At 42.1% G+C, this 22,682-nt stretch overlaps 1 protein-coding gene across 7 annotated transcripts in view; it reads left to right on the top strand.

The window, feature by feature from the left end:
• Positions 1-22,682, top strand: part of LOC147008728 (sodium- and chloride-dependent taurine transporter-like) — a 173,642-nt gene that overhangs the window by 137,559 nt on the left and 13,401 nt on the right. For 6 of the 7 annotated variants that reach the window (XM_085864250.1, XM_085864247.1, XM_085864249.1 and 3 more), the window contains exons 11-12: positions 4,934-5,034; positions 17,496-17,663. In XM_085864250.1, the coding sequence (XP_085720376.1) occupies positions 4,934-5,034; positions 17,496-17,663 (269 nt within the window). Of the gene's footprint in view, positions 1-4,933; positions 5,035-17,270; positions 17,380-17,495; positions 17,664-22,682 lie in introns of those variants that run through there. The other variant, XR_015053321.1, reaches the window with a different exon arrangement.

Below are 22,682 nucleotides of genomic sequence, written 5' to 3'. Positions count from 1 at the left end.
TGCTTCTGCTTTCCCAAAGATACCTCCCCAAAGACCCAATATACCTCAAACATGACCTCAAAATACCCAAAAGACCTAAAATAATCTGAAGACCCTGAACACCCAAAAGATCCAGAGGACCCAAAAGACCTTGAGGACTCAAAAGAACCAGGGGATCCAAATGACCTGAGGACCTAAAATACCGAGAGAACCCAAAAGACCCGACAGATGCAAAAGACACAACGGGAATATCACAGACCCATGGAAATTCTGCATCATGTAAAATGTGACATTGGGTCCCTAACCCCCCCCCCCCCACATCCCCACCTAACCCCACCACACCCAAGTACAATTCCATGTCCATAACCCCCCTTTCAACTCTGACCGATCTCTTCCCCCCCCAACCACACCCAAACTCTGTACTCCCCTCCCCTCTGTTCAAATCCTCAAACCTCCTCCCAGCCCTCCCTCTCCCAAGACAACTGTGTCACCACCCCCCCCCCCCGTTTTCTTCTTCAAGTCCTCAACTGCCCCAAACCCCAAGGACTCAATCCCCCTTCCAACCCAAGTCCTTAACCCACCCCTACCCTCTCCCAACATCTCAATGTCCCTCTTTCAACTCCATGCACCCTCACTCCCAACTCTCTGTCCTTTCCTCCCCATTTCTTCCTGTTCTTAACAACGCCACACAAATATACACAGATAAATTTGACACATGAGAAGGCCATTCATCCTATCATGCCTGCGTTGTTCCTGTTCTCATTTGTTAAGAACTATGTTAAAAGTAAGTGAGGATGGAACGTTTATATTCACAATCACTTCCACTTCTCTTCCCTTATCTACACTATAATTATTCATGGACCAGTGGTTGTTTGTTTGTTTGTTTGTCGCACTACTACTCCTACAGTTATGGGCCGATTCCATCCAGATTTGCAACAAAAGATCAGTATGACCCCAATTCATGTATAGGCATGTTTTTATCTTTGCTGGTGGTCTTGTAGGGGGGGCAGGGAGGAGAATGGGGGAGAGGGGGGGACACAAATTTTCGATGTAAATTTACATTGTGATCTGCCGCCTCCAGATGGGGGAAGGGATTACAAGTCTTCACCATTTAGAGTGCAGTATTTCTGTCCCTACGTTTTCCAATGCAGTGAGGTGTTTTGAATTATAAGCAGTAGGTATGTTTTTGCTTCATGTACATTACTTCATAGTTTCGTTTTTTCGCCAACACAGAGCTGTCAGTTGCCTATACACTACCCACATAAAGGAATGCGTCAGAAGAACATATTGCATGCTTGGAACAAGATCGCCCTCAGGGAGGGTACTTTGCCAGTAGATAGAATAGATATAGAAGATAGTTAGATAGAAGATAGGAAGAAGAGAATAGATCATTGATATAATAAATAGATAGATAGATATAGGATAGATTAATGGCTGAGCATAAACCCCACACTTACACAATGTACAAGTGAAAGTGGTCAGATTACCCAAAAAGGCTTTGAAAGGCAATTGGAGTGGCCGGAAATGTACAGCATGGAAAATACCAAAATCGAAAAATTAAACAGAAAAGGCAGCAATATATACAGTATATTGGTTCATTAGAATTACCAAAAAGCAAAATACATTTATTCACGACTATAAGAACTACCAAAAAACATAGTTAGATATTCACTGTGCCCTGGTACTTGAGCAATTTCTAATCCAAATGTAATGAATGCATTGTGTTTGAGGCAAACGCGATAAAACATTGAACAATGTGCACAATTTTTGTTTCCACAAACAACTTTTTGTTCCTGCGAAATGTTGCAGGGCTATAAGAGCTTCACATGATTGTTGCTGTTGTTGTTGTGGTTCTTGCCGGCGGGGGGGGGGGGGGGGGTAGTGGGGCGGCTTAGCCCAAATATTCAAAAGAATTGTGCATTTTGTGATACAAGCACCAAATTTAGCACAAATGTACATTAATATGTTGCGAACATTTTCAGATATTGGGCCACTTGAAATTCTCTCTTTATGTCCGCCATATTGGATTTCAAAATGGCCGCCACTTGAAATCTACATTTGCTATTATCTCTGGACGTAATGCAGCTATTGACTTGATTCTGGTTTCTAAATGTATGTTTTTGGGGGCAAGGATTCCAATGCTACCATTTTCAACTTAATATTATCTATCACAGTCTGTTATATAATTTTATTTGGAAATTATCTTGGCAAATATTGGATTCAACACAATACTTTTGAAAAGAATGTCTTAGTTCTGTAAATATTAAAAAAAAAACTATACTAAATCACTAATAACAACTCAGACAAGCTCATACATACTGGCAGTCTAAAATATAAATTTTATATTAGCCCAAATATTTATATTAGCCCAAACAAATATAGGCTGCCAGATGAGGGATGGAAACCTTGAGGAGTTCTTTTGTCACGAGAATCAGGCATGTCCTCCTGCATTGTCTGATGGTGGAAGCCTCTGCACTGGTACCAAGAGTGATCTCCTCACATGCTTGGAAGAAGTCTCCGACGCAAAGACAGAGACTCCTGTCACGACCTGTATTGTGCTTGATGGAGCAGCCATCGTCCAGATGCTGAAGCCGGCTGCATCAAAGACCTTTGAAGAGTATGCACAACAGATCTTCATCCCATATATGTCCACGAAGCTGCAAACAGTGTCATGCCTGGATCTGGTCTGGGATACTTACCTTGCTGATTCACTGAAAGGTAGTACACGTGCAAAGTGGGGACAAGGTGTGCGGAGACGTGTGGTGGCTGCTGCAGCCATACCAGGAAACTGGCAGAACTTCCTACGAGTGGACAGCAACAAGACCGAGCTGTTCAGGTTCCTCTTAGCAGCTCTCATGGAATGGTTTGACCAGGAGGACAAGCAACTCATCATTACTGATGGAGAGGCAGTGCTCAGCAAGCCACTATTGCCAGATCTGACCTCACTCGCCCCATGTAACCATGAAGAAGCTGACAGTCGGATGTTGCTGCATGCATCTCATGCAGTCCAGCATGGACACCATGCAATACTCCTCTGGACTGTAGACACCAATGTTGTGGTGCTGGCAGTGTCCCTGGCACAGGAGTTGCAACCAGAAGACAAACTGTGGCTGGCATTCGGAACAGGCCAGAGTTTCCGATACCTAGCAGCACACGAAATAGCAGCTGGAGTGGGACGAGAGAAGGCTCGTGCACTGCCAATGTTCCATGCTCTAACTGGATGCGACACTGTGTCTAGTTTTCATAGACATGGCAAGAAGACTGTGTGGGCAGTCTGGACGGTACTGCCAGAACTCACTGAGGTGCTGCTGCTGCTGTCCTCTGCACCTCGTGACATACCAGACGATGCAATGCGCATCATCGAGAGGTTCGTGATCCTGTTGTATGATCGAACCAGCAAATGCACAGACATTGACAAGGCCAGGAGGAAACTCTTCGCAAGGAAGAACAATGTGCAGCTCATCCGTCCAACGAAGGCAGCTCTGGAGGAACATGTCAAGAGGGCAGTGTATCAAGGTGGACATGTGTGGGGTCAGATACTGCTGCCAGCACCAGAGCTCCCTCCACCAACCAACTGGGGTTGGTCAAGGACTGGAGAAGGACAGTACACACCTTACTGTACCAGGCTAACTGAGGCAGCTCACAGCTGCATTGAGCTGGTTTCTTGCAAGTGCAAGAAAGGGTGTGTGAGGCGCTGCAAGTGCAAAAAGGCTGCCCTTCAGTGCACAGCCCTCTGTGTGTGTGAAGGGGACTGCACATGACGATGAGTCAACAACATACATGTACTTGTGGCAATGGTGAACTTGTTAACATGACACTGTTTATGTACATGTATCTTCAGTACCGGTATATACCTAGCCTCAGATACCAGTACACCTCGCCTCAAATACTAGACCATGTCGCACGTCAGTATTATACCTAAGACATTTACAGAACTAAGACATTCTTTTCAAAGTATTGCGTTGAATCCAATATTTGCCAAGATAATTTCCAATTAAAATTATATAACAGACTGTGATAGATAATATTAAGTTGAAAATGGTACCATTGGATTCCTTGCCCCCAAAAACATACATTTAGATTCTAGAATCAAGTCAATAGCTGCATTACGTCCAGAGATAATAGCAAATGTAGATTTCAAGTGGCGGCCATTTTGAAATCCAATATGGCGGACATAAAGAGAGAATTTCAAGTGGCCCAATATCTGAAAAAGTTCGCAACATATTAATGTACATTTTTGCCAAATTTGGTGCTTGTATCACAAAATGCACAACAGGCTTGCTATGCTGCTGCACTGGGGGGGGGGGGGGGGGGGTGGTCGATTTTTTTTTAAAATGTGCACCCATTTGTCAGACAGCTACCAGACCCTTCCCACATTTGTCACTTTACTCCAACCACCATTACTTCCAGCCAAAATAATATGGCCATCATTTTGGTTTTCTGGTGCGCCTAAAACATCAGTTCTGTCGGCCTCTGCTGATTACACATTGCCCGGGTCTGTTGCATCAGATTTCCATTGGCTTTGTTTGGGTCGAGTGTTAATCACGATGAGGGATGCCTAAAAATCGAATCATATGTCGAATAAATATTATTGGTAAGGTTTAATCTAGTCCATCAACATGCACAGTATGTGCCACACAGTATTTTTGAACGGCCCCATATTGTGCTTAAACAATCCGTGACTGTGCGATGAATTGGCTCGTTCTGATATAACCGTGGTGGAGGCTGACATGGATGAAGGAATTTGAGTTAATCTTTTAATAGTGCACAAAATGTATGTTTCCCAATCGTGCTGTTCATAATTTAGAGAGCTTCAAATGTGTTTCCTAATTGCCCATTGTCAGATTTTGTTGCAGGTTGTGACCACAGTGTGGTCATTCTTGTTAGCCCATATGTTGACCTATTTGTGGAGTATCTTTTGATGAAAAATAATTTGTCACCATATTTATGACAGGAGCAAACAAGTTCTACAATGCTTTGGAGGACATGCTTGGATTTCGCATCAATCCCTGGATGAAGTTGTGCTGGAAATTCTTCACTCCATTGCTTCTCATGGTTGGTTTCTGCCATTGACTGACTGCAAAACTCCCCCTATGACACCAGCGAATTTTACCCATTATGCATTGTTATTTCTTCGTTTGCTCTCAATTTGGTTTGTTGAAACATGAGAAAAACCGAGCAGCGATATACAGTGTCTTCAGAAAGTATTCATACCCGTTGACTTTTTCACATTTTGTTTTTTACAGCCTGAAATTAAAATGGATTAAATTTAATATTTTTGTTTCGATTGACACAAAATACCCCATAATGACAAAGTGAAAACATATTTCAGAAATGTTTACAAATCAATTGAAAATGAAATACAGAAATATATAATTTGCATAAATATTCAGCCCCCTGAGACAATACTTTGCAGAATCATCTATGGCAGCGATTACAGCTTCGAGTCTTCTTGGTCATGTCTGTATCAGCTTTGCACATCTGGATTTGGGGGTTTTCTCCCATTATTCCTTGCAGATTAGCTCAAGCTCTGTCAAGTTGGATGGGGAGCGTCGGTAAACAGCAATCTTCAAGTCTTTACACAGATTCTCAATGGGATTCAAGTCTGGGCTTTGGCTGGGCCACTCAAGGACTTTCATATTCATGTTTTGAAGCCATTCCAGTGTTGCTTCAGCTGTATGCTTGGGGTCATTGTCCTCTTCTTCTTCTTCCTCTTTCGGCTTGCTCCCGTTAGGGGTCGCCACAGCGGACCAACTGTCTCCATTTCGCTCTATCCTCCACATCTTCCATTGACACTCCAACCACCCGCATGTCCGCCCTCACCGCATCCATGAACCTCTTCTTTGGCCTTCCTCTTCTCCTCCTGCCTGGCGGCTCCATCTTCAACATCCTTCTCCCGATATACTCTGTTTCCCTCCTGTGCACATGTCCAAACCATCTCAATCTCGCCTCTCTCACTTTGTCTCCAAACCGTCCTACCAGCGCTGTCCCTCTAATATACTCATTTCTTATCCTATCCATCCTCGTCACTCCCAACGAGAATCGCAGCATCTTTAACTCTGCCACCTCCAGCTCTGCTTCCTGTCTTTTTGTTAGCGCCACCGCCTCCAAACCATACAACATAGCTGGTCTCACTACCGTCTTGTATACTTTCCCCTTCACTCTTGCAGCTACCCTTCTGTCACAAATCACTCCTGCAACTCTTCTCCACCCACTCCATCCTGCCTGCACTCTCTTCTTCACTTCTCTCCCACACTCTCCATTACTTTGGACAGTTGATCCCAAGTATTTAAACCAATCCACCTTCCCCACCTCAACTCCTTGCAACTGCACCATACCACCACCCTCCCTCTCATTTACGCACATGTACTCCGTCTTACTCCTACTGACTAACATTCTCCTTCTCTCCAGTGCGTACCTCCACCTCTCAAGGCTCGATTCAGCCTGCTCCCTACTCTCCCTACAGATCATGATGTCATCCGCGAACATCATGGTCCATGGAGACTCCAGTCTGATCTTGTCCGTCAACCTGTCCATCACCATTGCAAACAGGAAAGGGCTCAGAGTCGATCCTTGGTGCAATTCCACTTTAACCTTAAACCGGTCCGTCATTCCTACCGCACACCTCACCGCTGTCACACTGTCCTCATACATATCCTGCACGATCCTCACATACTTCTCCAACACTCCTGACTTCCTCATACAATACCACAACTCCTCTCTTGGCACCCTATCATAAGCTTTCTCTAAATCCACAAACACACAATGTAACTCTTTCTGGCCTTCCCTATACTTCTCCATCAACATTCTCAAAGCAAACATCGCATCAGTGGTGCTCTTTCCTGGCATAAACCCATATTGCTGCTCACAGATCATCACCTCTCCTCTCAACCGAGCTTCCACTACTCTTTCCCACAACTTCATGGTGTGGCTTAACAACTTTATCCCTCTGTAATTTCCACAGCTCTGCACATCACCCTTATTCTTGAAAATCGGGACCAGTACACTTAATCTCCACTCCTCCGGCATCCTCTCACTTTCCAAGACTTTATTAAACAATCTGGTTAACAACCCCACTGCCATCTCTCCTAAGCACTTCCATGCCTCCACTGGTATACCATCTGGGCCAACTGCCTTTCCACTTTTCATCTTCTTCATAGCAGTCCTCACTTCATCCTTACTGATCCACCCCACTTCCAGATTCACTATCTCCACCTCTTCCAACCTTCTCTCTCTCTCTCATTTTCTTCATTCATCAGCTCCTCAAAGTACTCCATCCACCTTCTCAACACACTCTCCTCGCTCGTCAGCACATTCCCACTTGCGTCCTTTATCACCCTAACCTGCAGCACATCCTTCCCAGCTCGGTCCCTCTGTCTTGCCAATCGGTATAAATCCTTTTCCCCTTCTTTTGTATCCAACTTCTCATACAGCTCGTCATATGCCTTTTCCTTGGCCTTAGCCACCTCTTTTTTTTCTTTCTGACGCCACTCCTTATACTCCTGCCGACTTTCTTCATCTCTCTGACTATCCCACTTCTTTTTCGCCAACCCCTTCTTCCTTATACTTTCCTGTACTTCCTCATTCCACCACCAAGTCTCCTTATCTTCCTTCCTCTGTCCAGATGTCACACCAAGTACCTTCCGAGCAATCTCCCTCACAACTTCTGCTGTCGTTCCCCAATCATCCCACCCATCTTTACCACCATCCAACGCTTGTCTCACCTCCTCCCTAAATTTCACGCAACAGTCTTCCTCCTTCAGCTTCCACCATCTGGTCCTTGGTTCAGCCCTCACTCTCTTCCTCAACCTCACCTCTAAAGTCATCCTACAGACCACCAATCGATGCTGTCGAGCTACACTCTCCCCTGCCACAACCTTACAGTCACTAATCTCTTTCAGGTTGCATCTCCTACTTAAGATGTAATCCACCTGTGTGAACTTTCCTCCACTCTTGTATGTCACCCTGTGTTCCTCCTTCTTCTTGAAATACGTGTTTACCACTGCCATTTCCATTCTTTTTGCAAACTCTACCACCATTTGCCCTTCCACATTTCTCTTGTTGAGACCGTACCTCCCCATCACCTCCTCATCCTCTTTATTCCCTTCCCCAACATGTCCATTGAAATCTGCTCCAATCACCACTCTTTCATCCTTGGATACACTCTCCACCACTTCATCTAACTCACTCCAGAAATCTTCTTTATATTCCATCTCACACCCCATATGTGGGGCATATGCACTGATGACATTCATCATCACCCCTTCAATTTCCAACTTCACACTCATCACTCGGTCAGACACCCTCCTCACCTCCAATACCCTCTTGACATGATCTTCCTTCAGGATTATCCCGACACCATTTCTCCTCCCATCCACACCATGGTAGAACAGTTTGAAACCACCTCCAATGCTCCTCGCCTTACTCCCCATCCACTTGGTCTCTTGTACACACAGTATGTCCACCTTTCTTCTCTCCATCATATCAGCCAACTCTCGCCCTTTGCCAGTCATCGTCCCAACATTCAGAGTTCCAACTCTCACCTCCACACTTCTACCCTTCCCCCTCTCCCACTGCCTCCGGACTCGCCTTCCCCGTCTCCTTCTCCTCCTTCGCCCAGCAGTAGCACAATTTCCACTGGTACCCTGCTGACCACCGGTACCGGTGGCGGTCGTTGGTAACCCGGGCCTCGACCGATCCGGTATGGAAATTCGTTTTGTTGTCCGCATAATGATTTGGCATAGGTTTTTACGCCGGATGCCCTTCCTGACGCAACCCTGGTCGCCTCTTACGACACACAGGGATAGCTTGGGGTCATTGTCCTGTGGGAATGTAAATCTTCATTGAAGTCTCAGGTCTTTTGCACTCTGAAGCAGGTTCTCCTCAATGATTTGCCTGTATTTGGCTCCATTCATTGTTCCCTCTATCCTTTCAAGTCTCCCAGTCCTTGCCACTGAAAAGCATCCCCATAGCATGATGCTGTCATCACTATGCTTCATAGTAGGGATGGTGTTAAATGGGTGATGACCTGTGCTCGGTTTCTGCAAGATGTAGTGCTTTGCATTCAGACAAAAGAGCTCAATTCCATCTCAACAAACCACAGAATCTTTTGACTCATGCTCTCAGAGTCTTTCACATGCATTTTTGCGAACTCCAGTCATGCTGTCATGTGCCTTTTTATCAGGTGTGGCTTCCATCTGGCCACCCTCCCATAAAGCTTAGATTTGTGAAGTGCTTCAGAGACTGTTGTCCTTCTGGCAAGTTCTCATCTCAGCCAAGTAGCTCTGTGGTTCTGTCAGAGTGGTCATTGGGTTCTTGGTCACCTCCCTGACCAAGGTCCTTCTTTCCCGGTTGCTCACTTTGGTTGGACAGCCACTCTATGCAGAATCTGAGTCGTTCCATATTCTTTCCATTTCCAAATGATGGAGCTCACTGTGCTCTTGGGAACTTTCAACATTCTATAAATTTCTTTATACCCTTCCCCCAGATCTATTCCTCCTCACAATTATATCTCGGAGTTATACAGACAGTTTCTTGTACTTCATGGTAGAGTTTCTGCTCTGCCATGCACTGTCAACTGTGGGACCTCATATAGAAAGGTGTGTTTCTTTCTAAATCATGTCCAATCAATTGAATTTGCCACAGGTGAACTCCAATCAAGTTGGAGAGACATGTCAAGGATGATCAAAGAAAATTGGATGCACCTGAGCTCAACTTGGTGTATCATACTCATAGCAAAGGGGTTGAATACTTATTGATGTTCAACTCTATTCATTGTTCATTTTTTCATTTCAACATTTCAACATTTGTTCTTTTCAACATCTTGTTCAACATTTCAACTTTTCATTTTTAATTAGTATGTAAAAATTTCTCTCAAAAATATCTCAATTTAATCCATTTTAAATTCAGGCTTTAACACAACAAAATGTGAAAAAGTCAAGAGGTGTGATTGTGACTGTGTTCATATAAAGTGCCAGAATGTATTGTAATGATCACCTGCCTTGTCCGACCGGACTCAAACCTGGTGTCACCGGAGTTAACACTCTGAAAAATGGTCTGAGCATGCAGGCTTTCATTTAAATTAGAGCATCAAATGGTGGCATAAATGTTGTTGGTTAATATCATCAAATGGTGGCATATATATTCCTCAATTTGATTGCACACAGAGCTGGCAGGATGGCCTTGACCTGGAGGTACACACTCGCTTCTAAGCTGTCTAGCCTGGGTTTGAATCCCGACCCAACTATAAACTGTCATCCTGGTGTTTCACAGGCAAAGGGATTCATCAATGTGTGTGCCATCCCTCGGATGGATGTTAAATGGGAACCCTGTCTGCCAGCATTTGTTGGTGGATGTTAAAGATCCCATGGTGTCCTTTTTAAAGAAGAGGTGAACTATCACCAACATCATGACCAACTTCTAAATGCCTGCCCTAACCAGCAGAGGGAATCAGCAGATTTCGCTCCAGTCAATTGGCTGTGTGGCGTCACAAGCTTTACCCAACCAAAGGCCATGGTGCCACCCTCAGCAAAATTTTGCACACAATAGCACTTCACTGCCTTACCCATACCATATTTCCGTCACCCCAAATCAATCAGAATGTGCTTACAAATTTGATCTTCAAGTTCTTACTGTGATATTTATTAATACTTTTGAGTATCCTGAATGGTAGGATTTGACTTGGATGATTTTCATTCATATACAGGGTGTCCATAAATTACTTTTCCAAATTCAAACAGGAACAAAAAAAACTAGAACTGCCACTTTATAACTGCTGGCAGTGATGACCGTGTACCCAGACATCCGCTTTGATACAACGTGAGACTTTCTGCAGATAATAGTTGCAAAGTTTCCTTTCGATAGGATAAGTGGTTCCAGAGAAAACATTTAATAGTGATACAAATACAGCCCTGCTTCGATACAGCATGGGGCTGATGCGTTACGAACCGGTCAGCACAAAGTGTTCAATCTATGTATTCCGTATACAGTCAGCCCTTTTTCCTGGGGACATTGGCGGTATCAATTGAATTGCTGTTCCTGTACCCTCAAATCCATGCAGGTGCAGCCAAGTGAGTCTTCTGGAAAAAACAAATTTAAAAGTTCTCAGATTCAAATAATTAAATAAATCTGGCTGCCAAACTGTGTGGCCGATCAGGTTGAAATTTTAAACCTACATTTCACATGTCGGCTAGATGATAATTTTGAAGTTTCACATATATTGTCCCAGTGGCTCCAGAGTAAATATTACTTAATATTTCCGCTTTAATCCAACATGGCTGCCAAACCGATTAGGCCGATCGAGTTGACATTTAAACCCTTCATTCCACATGACTGTTCCATTATAAAACTGGTTTCACATTTATTGATGCAGTAATTCGAGAGTAAACATTAATTAATATTTTCCCTTCAATCCAATATGGCTGCCAAACGATGTGTCTGACATCAAAGGGGGGGGGGACTTTTTGTTCGTCATGGAGAGGCGGTCATACATGTAGAGTTTCGCCTCGATCTGTTCAGCCGTTTCAGAGAAGAATACATTTAAAGTTATTAATGTTCAATCCAATATGGCTGCCGTACCATGTGACCTATTAGCACATAAATTTAAATTCTCCCTCTAATGGTGAAGTGGATTATGCTTATTGTTTCGTGTTGATCGAACAAGGTGCGTCTTTCTATCCAAGATGGCCTCCAAACCATGTGACTTGTGACATCATAATATTTACCGTATATGCAGGCGTGGGGGTAGATTATAGTTGCCAAGTTTCGCTTTGACAGGTTATGTGGTTCCAGAGAAAACATTATTTAATATAATTATTGAATCCAATATGGCGGCCAAATCATGTGACCTATCAATTAGAAATTAACAAACTTATATTCAGTGCTCGTGGGAAATACGTATGTGAAGTTTCCCCTTGATCTGTTAAGCTGTTCTGTAAAATAAGATGTTTGAAGGTTTTAGGGTAAATTCAATATGGCTGCCAAACCATGTGACCTATCAATTATAAATTAACAAACTTGTGAAAGGATGTCTTGGGGAAAGTGTGTGTGAAGTTTTGCCTCAATCTGTCCAGCCGTTCTGGAGAAGAAGATTTTAAAAATGTATTAATTTTCAATCCAACATGGCTGTCGAACCATGTGACCTATGACATCTTAAATTTAGATTCTGCCTCCAATGGTGTAGCGGAATAGGTGTGTGAAGTTTCGTGTTAATCGGATAAGGTGCGTTTTTCTATCCAAGATGGCCACCAAACCAGGTGACTTTTGATGCAATAATTTTTAATATGTGTGCAGACGTGAGGATCAATGATAGCTGCAAATTTTTGCTTCGATAGATTAAGCAGTTCCAGAGAAAACATTATTTAATATTTTTCTTTAATCTAACATGGCTGCCAAACCATGTGATCTCTCAATTATTCATTAACAAACTTATATCCCCGACACAAGAAGAATATATTTGTGAAGTTTCCCCTTGATCTGACCAGCCGTTCTGGAGAAGGAGATGTTTGAAGGTTTGAGGGTAAATTCAATATGGCTGCCAAACCATGTGAGCTATAAATAAGAAATTAACAAACTTGTAAAAGCATGTCGTGTGGAATGTGCATGTGAAGTTTCACATCAATCTCTTTGGCCGTTCTGGAGAAGAAGATGTTTTTAATTATTTTTAAAAAACAAGATGGCTGCCGAACCAAGTCACCTATGACATCATAATAATTTTTTTCTACGGTGAATTGTATAGATGACACTCAATAAATTTCAGATTTTTCCCATGCAGCATTCTACTTGACGAAATTTCATCAGGATACCGCTTCACCGATGACGTCACGAAAAATCACCCTGTTCCCCATGGGGAGTTCATTAAAATGTATGAAGCGAAAAAAATTTCCATTGCATGGTTTCAGAGATACAGAGGTCCAAAGTTTATCGTTTTTTTTCAAGATGGCGCCCATACCACGTGACCTATGACGTCATAATTATTAATTGAGTATGCTATCAAAAAAGATACATACTATGGTGAAAATTTCATGTTGACTGGACTTACTGTTCCTGAGAAAATGATTTTTAAATCGAAAGAACCTGAAAATTGCCGGCGGAAAAAGAAAAACAAGAAATAAACAGAAGAAAGCAATAGGTTACCCAGTCCATTAGACTGGGTACCCTAATAAACAGAAGAAAAACAATAGGTTACCCAGTCCATTAGACTGGGTACCCTAATAAACAGAAAAAAAACAATATCTTACCCAGTCTATTAGACTGGGTACCCTAATAAACAGAAGAAAAACAATAGGTTACCCAGTCCATTAGACTGGGTACCCTAATAAACAGAAGAAAAACAATAGGTTACCCAGTCTATTAGACAGGGTACCCTAATAAACAGAAGAAAAACAATAGGTTACCCAGTCCATTAGACAGGGTACCCTAATAAACAGAAGAAAAACAATAGGTTACTCAGTCCATTAGACAGGGTACCCTAATAAACAGAAGAAAAACAATAGGTTACCCAGTCCATTAGACTGGGTACCCTAATAAACAGAAGAAAAACAATAGGTTACCCAGTCCATTAGACTGGGTACCCTAATAAACAGAAAAAAACAATAGTTTACCCAGTCCATTATAGTCTGGGAGCAAAAGGCAGATATTTTAGTGAACCTGGTTTTGCTGGATAAAAGTTTTTTTTCTATGCTGTTTCTTGTAGCCTAGGGGTAGCTCTTCATGATTCAGGGGGGTGACCGTTCGTAGCCCTTGGGAAATTTGCTATATTAACCCTTTTATGCCAGTTCCACCAAAATTCACCCCAAAGTACTATTTTTTGCGATATCTTGTAAATAGCTGATATCTTGTAAATAGCTGTAAATATCGATATTTACAGCTGATTTGGACACAATTTACCCAAACTTGATGATTATTAACCCTTTCCTGGCATTCCTAGGGGATCATATATATATACCCCAAACTTAGGCCTACATTTCCTGCTTTGATCTGTTTATCACCCATGCATATTAAGATGAAGACTTCATTAAGATGAAGGCTGAGAGACTTCATTAGTTCGTTGAACTGACAAAAGGTGGCACCATTGCATTGTTTCAGATATTAGAAGCACATGGCTGGGCACCACTCCCACTCTGCTGTGCAGGTTTGTCATGGAATAGGCTACCAGACTTCCAGTTGTCAAGCTTTATATGAAGTAGTTTGTAAAATAGAATCTCCAGATTAAAATACTAGACAAATTCAGATTGTATAAATTTAGTTTTTACAATGACAGTTATCCAAATGGGCATGAGAGTTGTTGGGTGCTGCCCTCTTTTAGCAGGGAACCGTACTCATAAATGTGAACCCTTGTACGGTACTAGTATTCAGGCACAGTTATAAAATGCAAGGATGGAATGCACACAGCAAAAGTGAAATCAGTACTCCAATGTTCACTACAGATGGAGGTATCCAGTCGTCTCTCAGGATGTGCAGATGTGACAGTCATTGATGGCTCAGCTCTTCTATGGACAATTCATTGGCCAGCAAACGGTACCGTAGCAGACTATGTCTCAAATGTGAAGACACGGGTTGCTAAATACCTGAAGGACAGTGATGTCTACTTGATATTCGATAGGTACCATGATTTCAGCATAAAGTCGGTCACAAGGGATGGGAGAGAAACAGGAGTAAGCCGCACCCACCAACTGCACCTGACAACAAAGCTGCCAGCGCAAAAGGTTGTCTTGTCTTCTGTGGACAATAAGAAGCAACTCATCAAAATCATATGCGACGAACTGGCTCGAGATAGGTTGTTCCACACCAGTAGCACCAGGAATCACAAGTTGGTAATCACAGGAGAAGACCCTTGCCCAGTTCAAGTGTCCAATGACGACATAAGCGTAAGACATGACCTTGAGACATCACACGAAGAGGCTGATATCATCATTATTGTAAACAGGCGTTGAAATGTGCAAGCGAGGCCAGCAAACTGTCAGTCGTGTCAGATGACACGGATGCCGTTGTGCTCCTTGTCCACTTTTACAAGAAGGCCAATCTCACCCTCCAACTTATGATGGAATCCCCAAGTAAAGAGAAGACCATTGTGGACATAAAGCAGACCGTGGTAAAACATGACAAAATTGTTAATGAACTTCTCCCTGCCCATGCTCTTTCAGGATGTGACACAGTTGCTTGCTACTTTGGGCTAGGGAAGGGCTGTGTACTTAAAACACTGAAGGCTGGCTATGAGTTATTGGCTGTAGGTGACATTGAAGCACCATTCACAGCTGTAATGGAACAGGCCACAACCTTCATCTCTGCATGCTATGGTATGAAAAAAGCCAAAGACATGTCCGAGACAAGATTGCTTGTCTGGGGTAAAAATAATGGGAAGGGTCACATATCATCACCCAAACTGTGCACCCTGCCACCGACAAAGGAGGCTTTCACAGAAAATGTCAAGAGGGCTCACAATCAGGCAATCTTATGGCGAATGCTTGAAACTACCCATCCACCGGCACTGTACCCTGATGAATATGGATGGATGAGAGATGTCAAGAACAAGTCGCTGTCACCAATTACAGTCCCAGATTATGTGAAACTGGCCCCAGAATATGTTCTTGAAATGATCAGGTGTGGTTGCAAAAGTGAAAGTCCCTGTAATTCGAGAAGGTGTGGTTGTCAAGTCTGAGGTCTGCCTTGCACAATTTTCTGTGCCTGTTATGCAGTTGGCTGCTCATGTGTGCAGTAGCAAGGTTTGAGGAGATTGGGGAAGCAACTAGTAGTAGCAGATTATTTGTTTGTTTCACGAATTTAATTGATCTTATGGTAGGTCAAACTAAAGACATTGATTGTCTAACCTCGTCTATTTTGCATCAATGTCAGCAGGTCGGAAAGCAAGAGATGACATTAAAATCCCATGCCATAGTTTTGGAGTGGTTTTTGTGCAATAATGCGTCAAAGACCCCTGTTGTCTATAGATGTTCAAATGTTTTGTGCTGGGTAAAATCAGTCAGGAAAGGGTTAATATTGAGTATGAAGTCATTATTCTATCTTTTTAAGTTGTTTTTGGTTACATTATTTGTGACTAAAGTCAGGATGAGGTGGTTATTGTGCAATCATATGTTGTCTGTGTTCAAATTTTATGTCCTGGGTTAAAATAGCCTTGAAAGGGTTAATACTGAGTAATTCACAATTGTTTTATATCTTAAGTTGTTTTTCGTTACATAATTTGTGAATAAACATCGACACAAGCAAATGTGATGATGTTGGTTGGGTTCATTGCAATAAATAGTGAAAAAAACTGATTTTTTTTCACTATTTATGCACTTACCGGCACAAAAGGGTTAATATAGCAAATTGCCCAAGGGTTGCAAACGGTCACCCCCCTGAATCATGAAGAGCTACCCCAAGAATATAAGAAACAGCAAAGAAAAAAACTTTATCCAGCAAAACCAGGTTCACCCCCACTGCTCCCAGACCATTAGACTAGGTACCCTAATAAAGGGACACAACTATGCAGTTTGATGCATATGAAAGAAAAATCTCAAAGCTTTATTGTCCAGATTTGTCAAGAACATCATATAGCATTTATCATCATTTGGCCTTCATAAACCAGGCAGCACTGCTCTTTCTTGTGGCCATTTGCAGTAAATGTGAGGTCACATATCACAGGCAACATCTGGAAATGAAAAAAAGTCAATAAAACGTTGAGAAATGTTCTTTCACAAGCATCAAAGTGCATCATGTATCCCATTTCATTACCTCTGCCACCCAAGCTGGATGGAGGTTACGTTTTCACCCCTGTTTGTTTGTTTGTCTGTGAGCCAGATATCTCAAACAGTTATGGACAGATTAGGGCGAGATTTGGCAGACAGGTTGGGTGTGCGTAAAGGATGAATTGATTAGATTTTGGTGAGGATCCGGATCAGAATCCAGATATGAGAATTTTTAATTGTAATAAATGAATCTTTACATTTGAGAGATGGGGCCAAAAACGACATATACTGTAGCACGATATTTCAAAAAGTTGTGGACGGGTTATGACAAAATTTGGTAGATGAGTTGGGTAGGTGACAAGAACAAGCCGATCACATTTTGGTCAAGATCCAGATGCAGATCCTGCCTATCAGCGAGATACAAAACGGAAACTGTTCAGCCTGGCGGAGGTATATGCTTTATCAAGTGCCATTCTAGTTTTCTTTATCGGTTTCAATCTGCAGCTATTGACACATCGTTAGAAAAACGCCAGAGATATTTACTTGACATTATATTGCTTCTTTGTTTAGATCTTTAACTTGACTGGACATTTTGTTCACACACAGACACAGGAACACACCAAGTCGGAACCTTGGAAATATTAACATCAAATGTGAATCCCGTGCTGTTTGCAGTGATAAAGATTACAAAACATCTCAAGCAGTCATTTTACATGTGAGCATAGATCGTGCTTAATGTACACTATAGCTAAGAATTTTATCCCAACTGGAAAGAAAAACATCTGCGCATCTCGATATAATGACTGACTGACTTTAATTTTTCTCCCCTAGGGAACTCTTATATACTTTCTGGTGTTCCTCAAACCACTCTCGTATAATGGCTACCAATATCCACAATGGGCAGAGGGTATAGGTTGGTGTTTGGCTTTGACATCGATTCTCTGTGTCCCCATCTATGCTCTGCTGAGGTTACTGCTTGCTGATGGTCTCTTCTACATGGTAAGAAACTTCATCATCAATACTTCTTGCACATTAAACTCTTTAGAGATAAATGGTGTCATTACTTTATACCAGTAGAGTACCAGCCTGATGGGCGTTCTTGATCCAAGCAAGTAACATGTTCTTCAGACGCATACCTTTATTTGGGCAGTGCATTTGCAACTGACAGGTCTGTTGGCAAAAAAAATTAACCCAGATAACGTGCATGAGGCAATAACATACATATGGCTTATAATTCAAATATACCTCACTGCACTGGAAAACATCGGGACTTGTAATACCCTGCCAAACCTGGAGGCATACTCCACTCAGCGCGACACGACACACATTTACATAGTTCATTTGCATTCACCCCCATGCCAAGACCATGGGAAAACAAAAAAAACACCCTTTTACATTAATTGGGGTCATGCTAGTCCTATGTAGCAAGTATGGATCATGCAATCTGCCCAAAACTGTTGGAGGAGTAGCATGACAAACAAACAAGCACACACATACAAACACCGGTCTGTGAATTATAGTAAGGAGGATCCAGTGAATTGTAAGTGTAAATAGTGTTATGGATCTCCATGACCAGCCACTCCACAAGCCCTCACTTTGGCTAACAACCTCCGATGTGGTACCTTATCAAATGCCTTCTTAAAGTCGACATATACTATGTCGCCTTCCATCTTACATGTACTATGTCGACTGCATTTCCCTCATCCACCAAATCAGACACTGCTTCATAGAACTCTAAAAGATTTGCTCAACAGGAACTACCTTTGGAAAATCCATGCTGACTCCCTTTAATTAGTTTGTATTTATTTCAATGGTTCCTCATCTGGTCCTTGATTAATGTCTCCAACACCTTCCCCACAACTGAGGTCAAACTAACAGGTCCATAGTTTCCCAATTCTTCTCTGGATCCTTTCTTAAATAATAGTATTACATTTGCTGCTCTCCACTCCTCTGGTACCTGTCCTAACTCCAGTTGACTATTGAAAATATCCGTTAACATCTTGCTTACCTGCTCAGCCACTTCCATCAATACTCTCGGGTGTGTATTATCTGGACCTGGAGCCTTATCTTCTCTTAGATTACCTAGCTGTTCCTTCACTTCCTCCACTCCCATCTGGATCTTCCGTAAAAGCCCTTTCTCACCTCCTTGATAGATCATCTCGGCTATTGGCAATTCTCCTGTCTGTTCTTGTGTAAAAGTTGTAAAAATTGTCCTGTTGTTCAAGTCTGCCAATCTACATCACCAAATTATCTCCTCATAACCTTAAGGTTTGCCTTCCTGAAATCTAATAGCCTTACCCTACTACCCTGAACGCTAATCATTAACAGAATCTTTGCACACACAAAGTTATGGTCACTGCTCCCCGACCTCTACCTCCTCCACCTTATTGGGATCGTTACTGGAAAGGAGGTCTGACACTGCACTCACACTAGTGGGCTTATCCACAAACTAGGTTAAAAAGCAATCCTGGTTTAAAACTAGGAAATCCTCATCTGATCTGCCCTTTCCCTTTTTCTGGACCCAATCTATCCCTGGCAAGTTAAACTCCCCCATAATCAATACTCTTCCCTGACCATATGCCCTTTTGAATTGTTAGTGTACTCCTCCTTCCTCCTCTTCCTTCACACCCCAAGCCTTATCAAAGCATCCTAACAGTATCTTACTGTTTTTACAATCTCTAATCTCTACCCATACAGAAACCTCAACATTTATTCTTTCCTTAATGTCACCGCTTTCTCCTGATGCAATGCTGTCCTTTATCCAGATTGTTACTCCTCCTCCTATTCTCTTCTTCCTATCACACCGATACACCTTGTAGCCTTCTAATCCTGTCCTCCAGTTACTCTCCTCCTTAAACCATGTCTCACTCACTGCAACTCGACGTACTCCTCGCAATGCACTTTGGCTTCAATCTCTTCCATCTTATTATTTAAACTTCTGGCATTGGTTTGGAATATGTTTAACTTTTCCCTTCCTGAAATTTTATTTTCCTGCCTTGCCTTACTCATCACAATTACATCATCCGTTCCTTTCTATTCTTAATACCTTCTACACCCTCCACTGATCTAAAAAAGTCTCAATTCCTTCCACAATTTCCACTGCAAACCTTGCTGCCCCCTTTCTATTTAACATTCATTCCAGAAACACTCCTTTTGTCCCCAAAATGATTCCCACTGCTTCCTAAATGTAAAACCTTCCTCCCGACACTATTATTTCAGCCATTGGTTGACGGCTATTGCTCTGCTCATAATTTCTACATTGTTTCTTAATCTGTGGAGTATCCCAGAAAACATTACCTCACAACCCTTTACTTTCAGCTGCTTAACCCAATATTCTGCATCTATTTTTCAAAACCTCTGGAGTAACCTTTCCCTACATCATTCACTCATTGGTGTACCACAACAAACTTCTTCCTGCCATGACATGACACAATATCGTTTAACCTTCCTTCAATATCCCAAACTCATGCTCCTTCAAAACTGCACAGAATTCTATGTCTACGATCCTTCCTGCAGAATGAAGAATCTACATATTTAATTGTCTCATCACCCACAAAAACTGTCTCCCATACCTCATTTCTACCAATTACTCTTGCTGCAACTACTCCACTGCATGCACCCAGTGTACATGCACCACTGCCTGCACCCACTGCATCTCCACCACTGCCTACCCCCGTTGCACCATCGCCACTGCCTGCCCCCATTGCACCGTCACTACTGCCTGCCCCTGTAGCACCATCACTACTGCCTGCCCCCGTTGCACCATCACTACTGCCTGCCCCCGTTGCACCATCACTACTGCCTCCCCCTGTTGCACCGTCGCCACTGCCTGCCCCCATTGCACCCTCACCACTGCCTGCCCCCATTGCACCGTCACCACTGCCTGCCACCATTGCACCGTCACCACTGCCTGCCCCCGTTGCACCGTCACTACTGCCTGCCCCAGTTGCACCATCACCACTGCCTGCCCCCATTGCACCATCCCCACTGCCTGCCCTGTTGCACCATCACCACTACCTGCCCCCGTTGCACCGTCCCCACTGTCTGCCCCCTCTGCACTGTCACCACTTCCAATATCCTCAGCAACCTCACTCCACAACCGTAACCAACTATGATCGACAAATTTCTCACATTCTCCTATTTGCTGCAAATTATCGATGTGTTCCTTTAACCTAGTAATAACCATCCTCATGTTGGCTATATCCTCACTCTTCCTACAACAAGAAGAACCCTCTGCTTCCCCTATTGTTGATGTGGCTCACATTGAGCAACTATCACATTTTACGAACTCCTCTTCCTTTCTCCTTCCATCTCTATTTATAACCCCTTTTATCCCCATACTCCCAAGGCCCCAACTGACAATGCTAAACTTAACACAAGGCCTCCCCCTGCTTCTTTCAATAAACTAACTCAAATACCTGCTAAAACTGTTCTGAACATTAAAAAAATAAGTACAGTTCCACAGCCCCTGACACAAATTACAACAACAAAATGCACAAAATGCTTCAGAAGGACTAGAAGGAGAGTTCCACATGTGCCCAGCCTTCCACATGTGCCGATCCCCGAATCGGAAGTCCAGAAGTGATGTCTCAATAAACAATAACTCATTTATTTATGTGAAAAATTCCGACAGAGTGCAAAAACGTTCTTAGTTTCCAACATATATCCCAGAACTTTGATTTGAATCCTAATTTTTAAAATGTAAAGAATCCTTAGAAATGCGTTCACTCTCTCTTCCATTTATTGAAGAAAAAAATGTAAAACTTCAACCAAAGTCAATTACACCAACATCGTCAATAATCTTTTCCTTCTTTCTTGTCTTTATCTCCACTTTCTCGTTTAAATCTTCTTCCTGAAATCGATGTTAATACTCTTGAGCCATATATTTTTGATAGACTTGTTAATTCTTTTTCCTCCTCAGTGTGTTGAGATGGATATATTTTCTGTAATACCTCCAATCCTTTTTAATCCCACTGGTTTCCATATTTTTGTATTTATTCATTCTCTTTTTCCTCACTCTTTCCTCTCACTCTCCATTTTCTCCCTTGGCTCCCTCTCTCTTTTCTCCCTTGCCTCCTTCTCTCTCTTCACCCTCTCCTCCTTCTCTCTCTCTCTCTCCTCCTTCTCTCTTGCCTCATTTTATTTCACTCCTTCCTCATCCCTTACGAACCTTGAACCACTTTCACTCCATACAATATCATACATTTATTAATCTGGATTTCTTGATATTCCTGAATCCAAAATAAAAATTTTTACAACAGGAAACCAACAAAATTTCTTCTGAATTTTTAAAAGAGCCTTGTATTTTCTCAACTTCAAAACCTCATTATTTAAGATTTTAGTTAAATCCAAAGTTGTTGGTTTAGCAACACCAGTCTCAAGCCAATCTTTTATTGAAAACACCCCATTCTCATGTGGAACATATTTATTAAAATATCGAATACCCTTTTCTTGTAGGTATGCTTGGACACAGAAATGATAATTCTCTTGAAACCTTCTTGCTATTATTTATATATCAGAAAGATATGACAGATTAATGTGACAGGTAATAATATAAAATATCCCCATCTTCCCATTGTTAAATCAGTTTGTATTCCTTTACTTATGATATAAATTCCTGTTCTTTGTATTTTCATGATATAAACTACAGCAAAACCATGATTGATTTTATCCTTACTAAATTCTTTTATTTGTTGTTTGCTAATCATGCTTCCACAAATCTCATTATTAGCACCAAGTGGATAATATTCTTCCTTATGAGACTGATTTAATTCTTTCAGGTCTTCTCGGTTAATTTTAAATGACTAATTATACCCTAAATCATTCATATCATATCCCCAATGTTCTATTGTCATACAAATGGTACACCCTTCTTTATAAAATTTTATTTCAATTGGAACTGTGAATTCTGTATGGCCTGGAGATAAAAAAATCAACATTTCTGTATCTTTGGAATATACAGCCATTTTATTTAGTGATATATATTGTGATAAATCACTTGATCTCACCAAGTCATTC

This window comes from Eptatretus burgeri, chromosome 18 (assembly GCF_056783735.1).
Source record: "Eptatretus burgeri isolate ZD-2024b chromosome 18, Ebu_testis_v1, whole genome shotgun sequence".
Taxonomy (NCBI): domain Eukaryota; kingdom Metazoa; phylum Chordata; class Myxini; order Myxiniformes; family Myxinidae; genus Eptatretus; species Eptatretus burgeri.
Note: the sequence above shows the minus strand (reverse complement) of the source record. Positions and strands in the feature narration are given on the sequence as shown.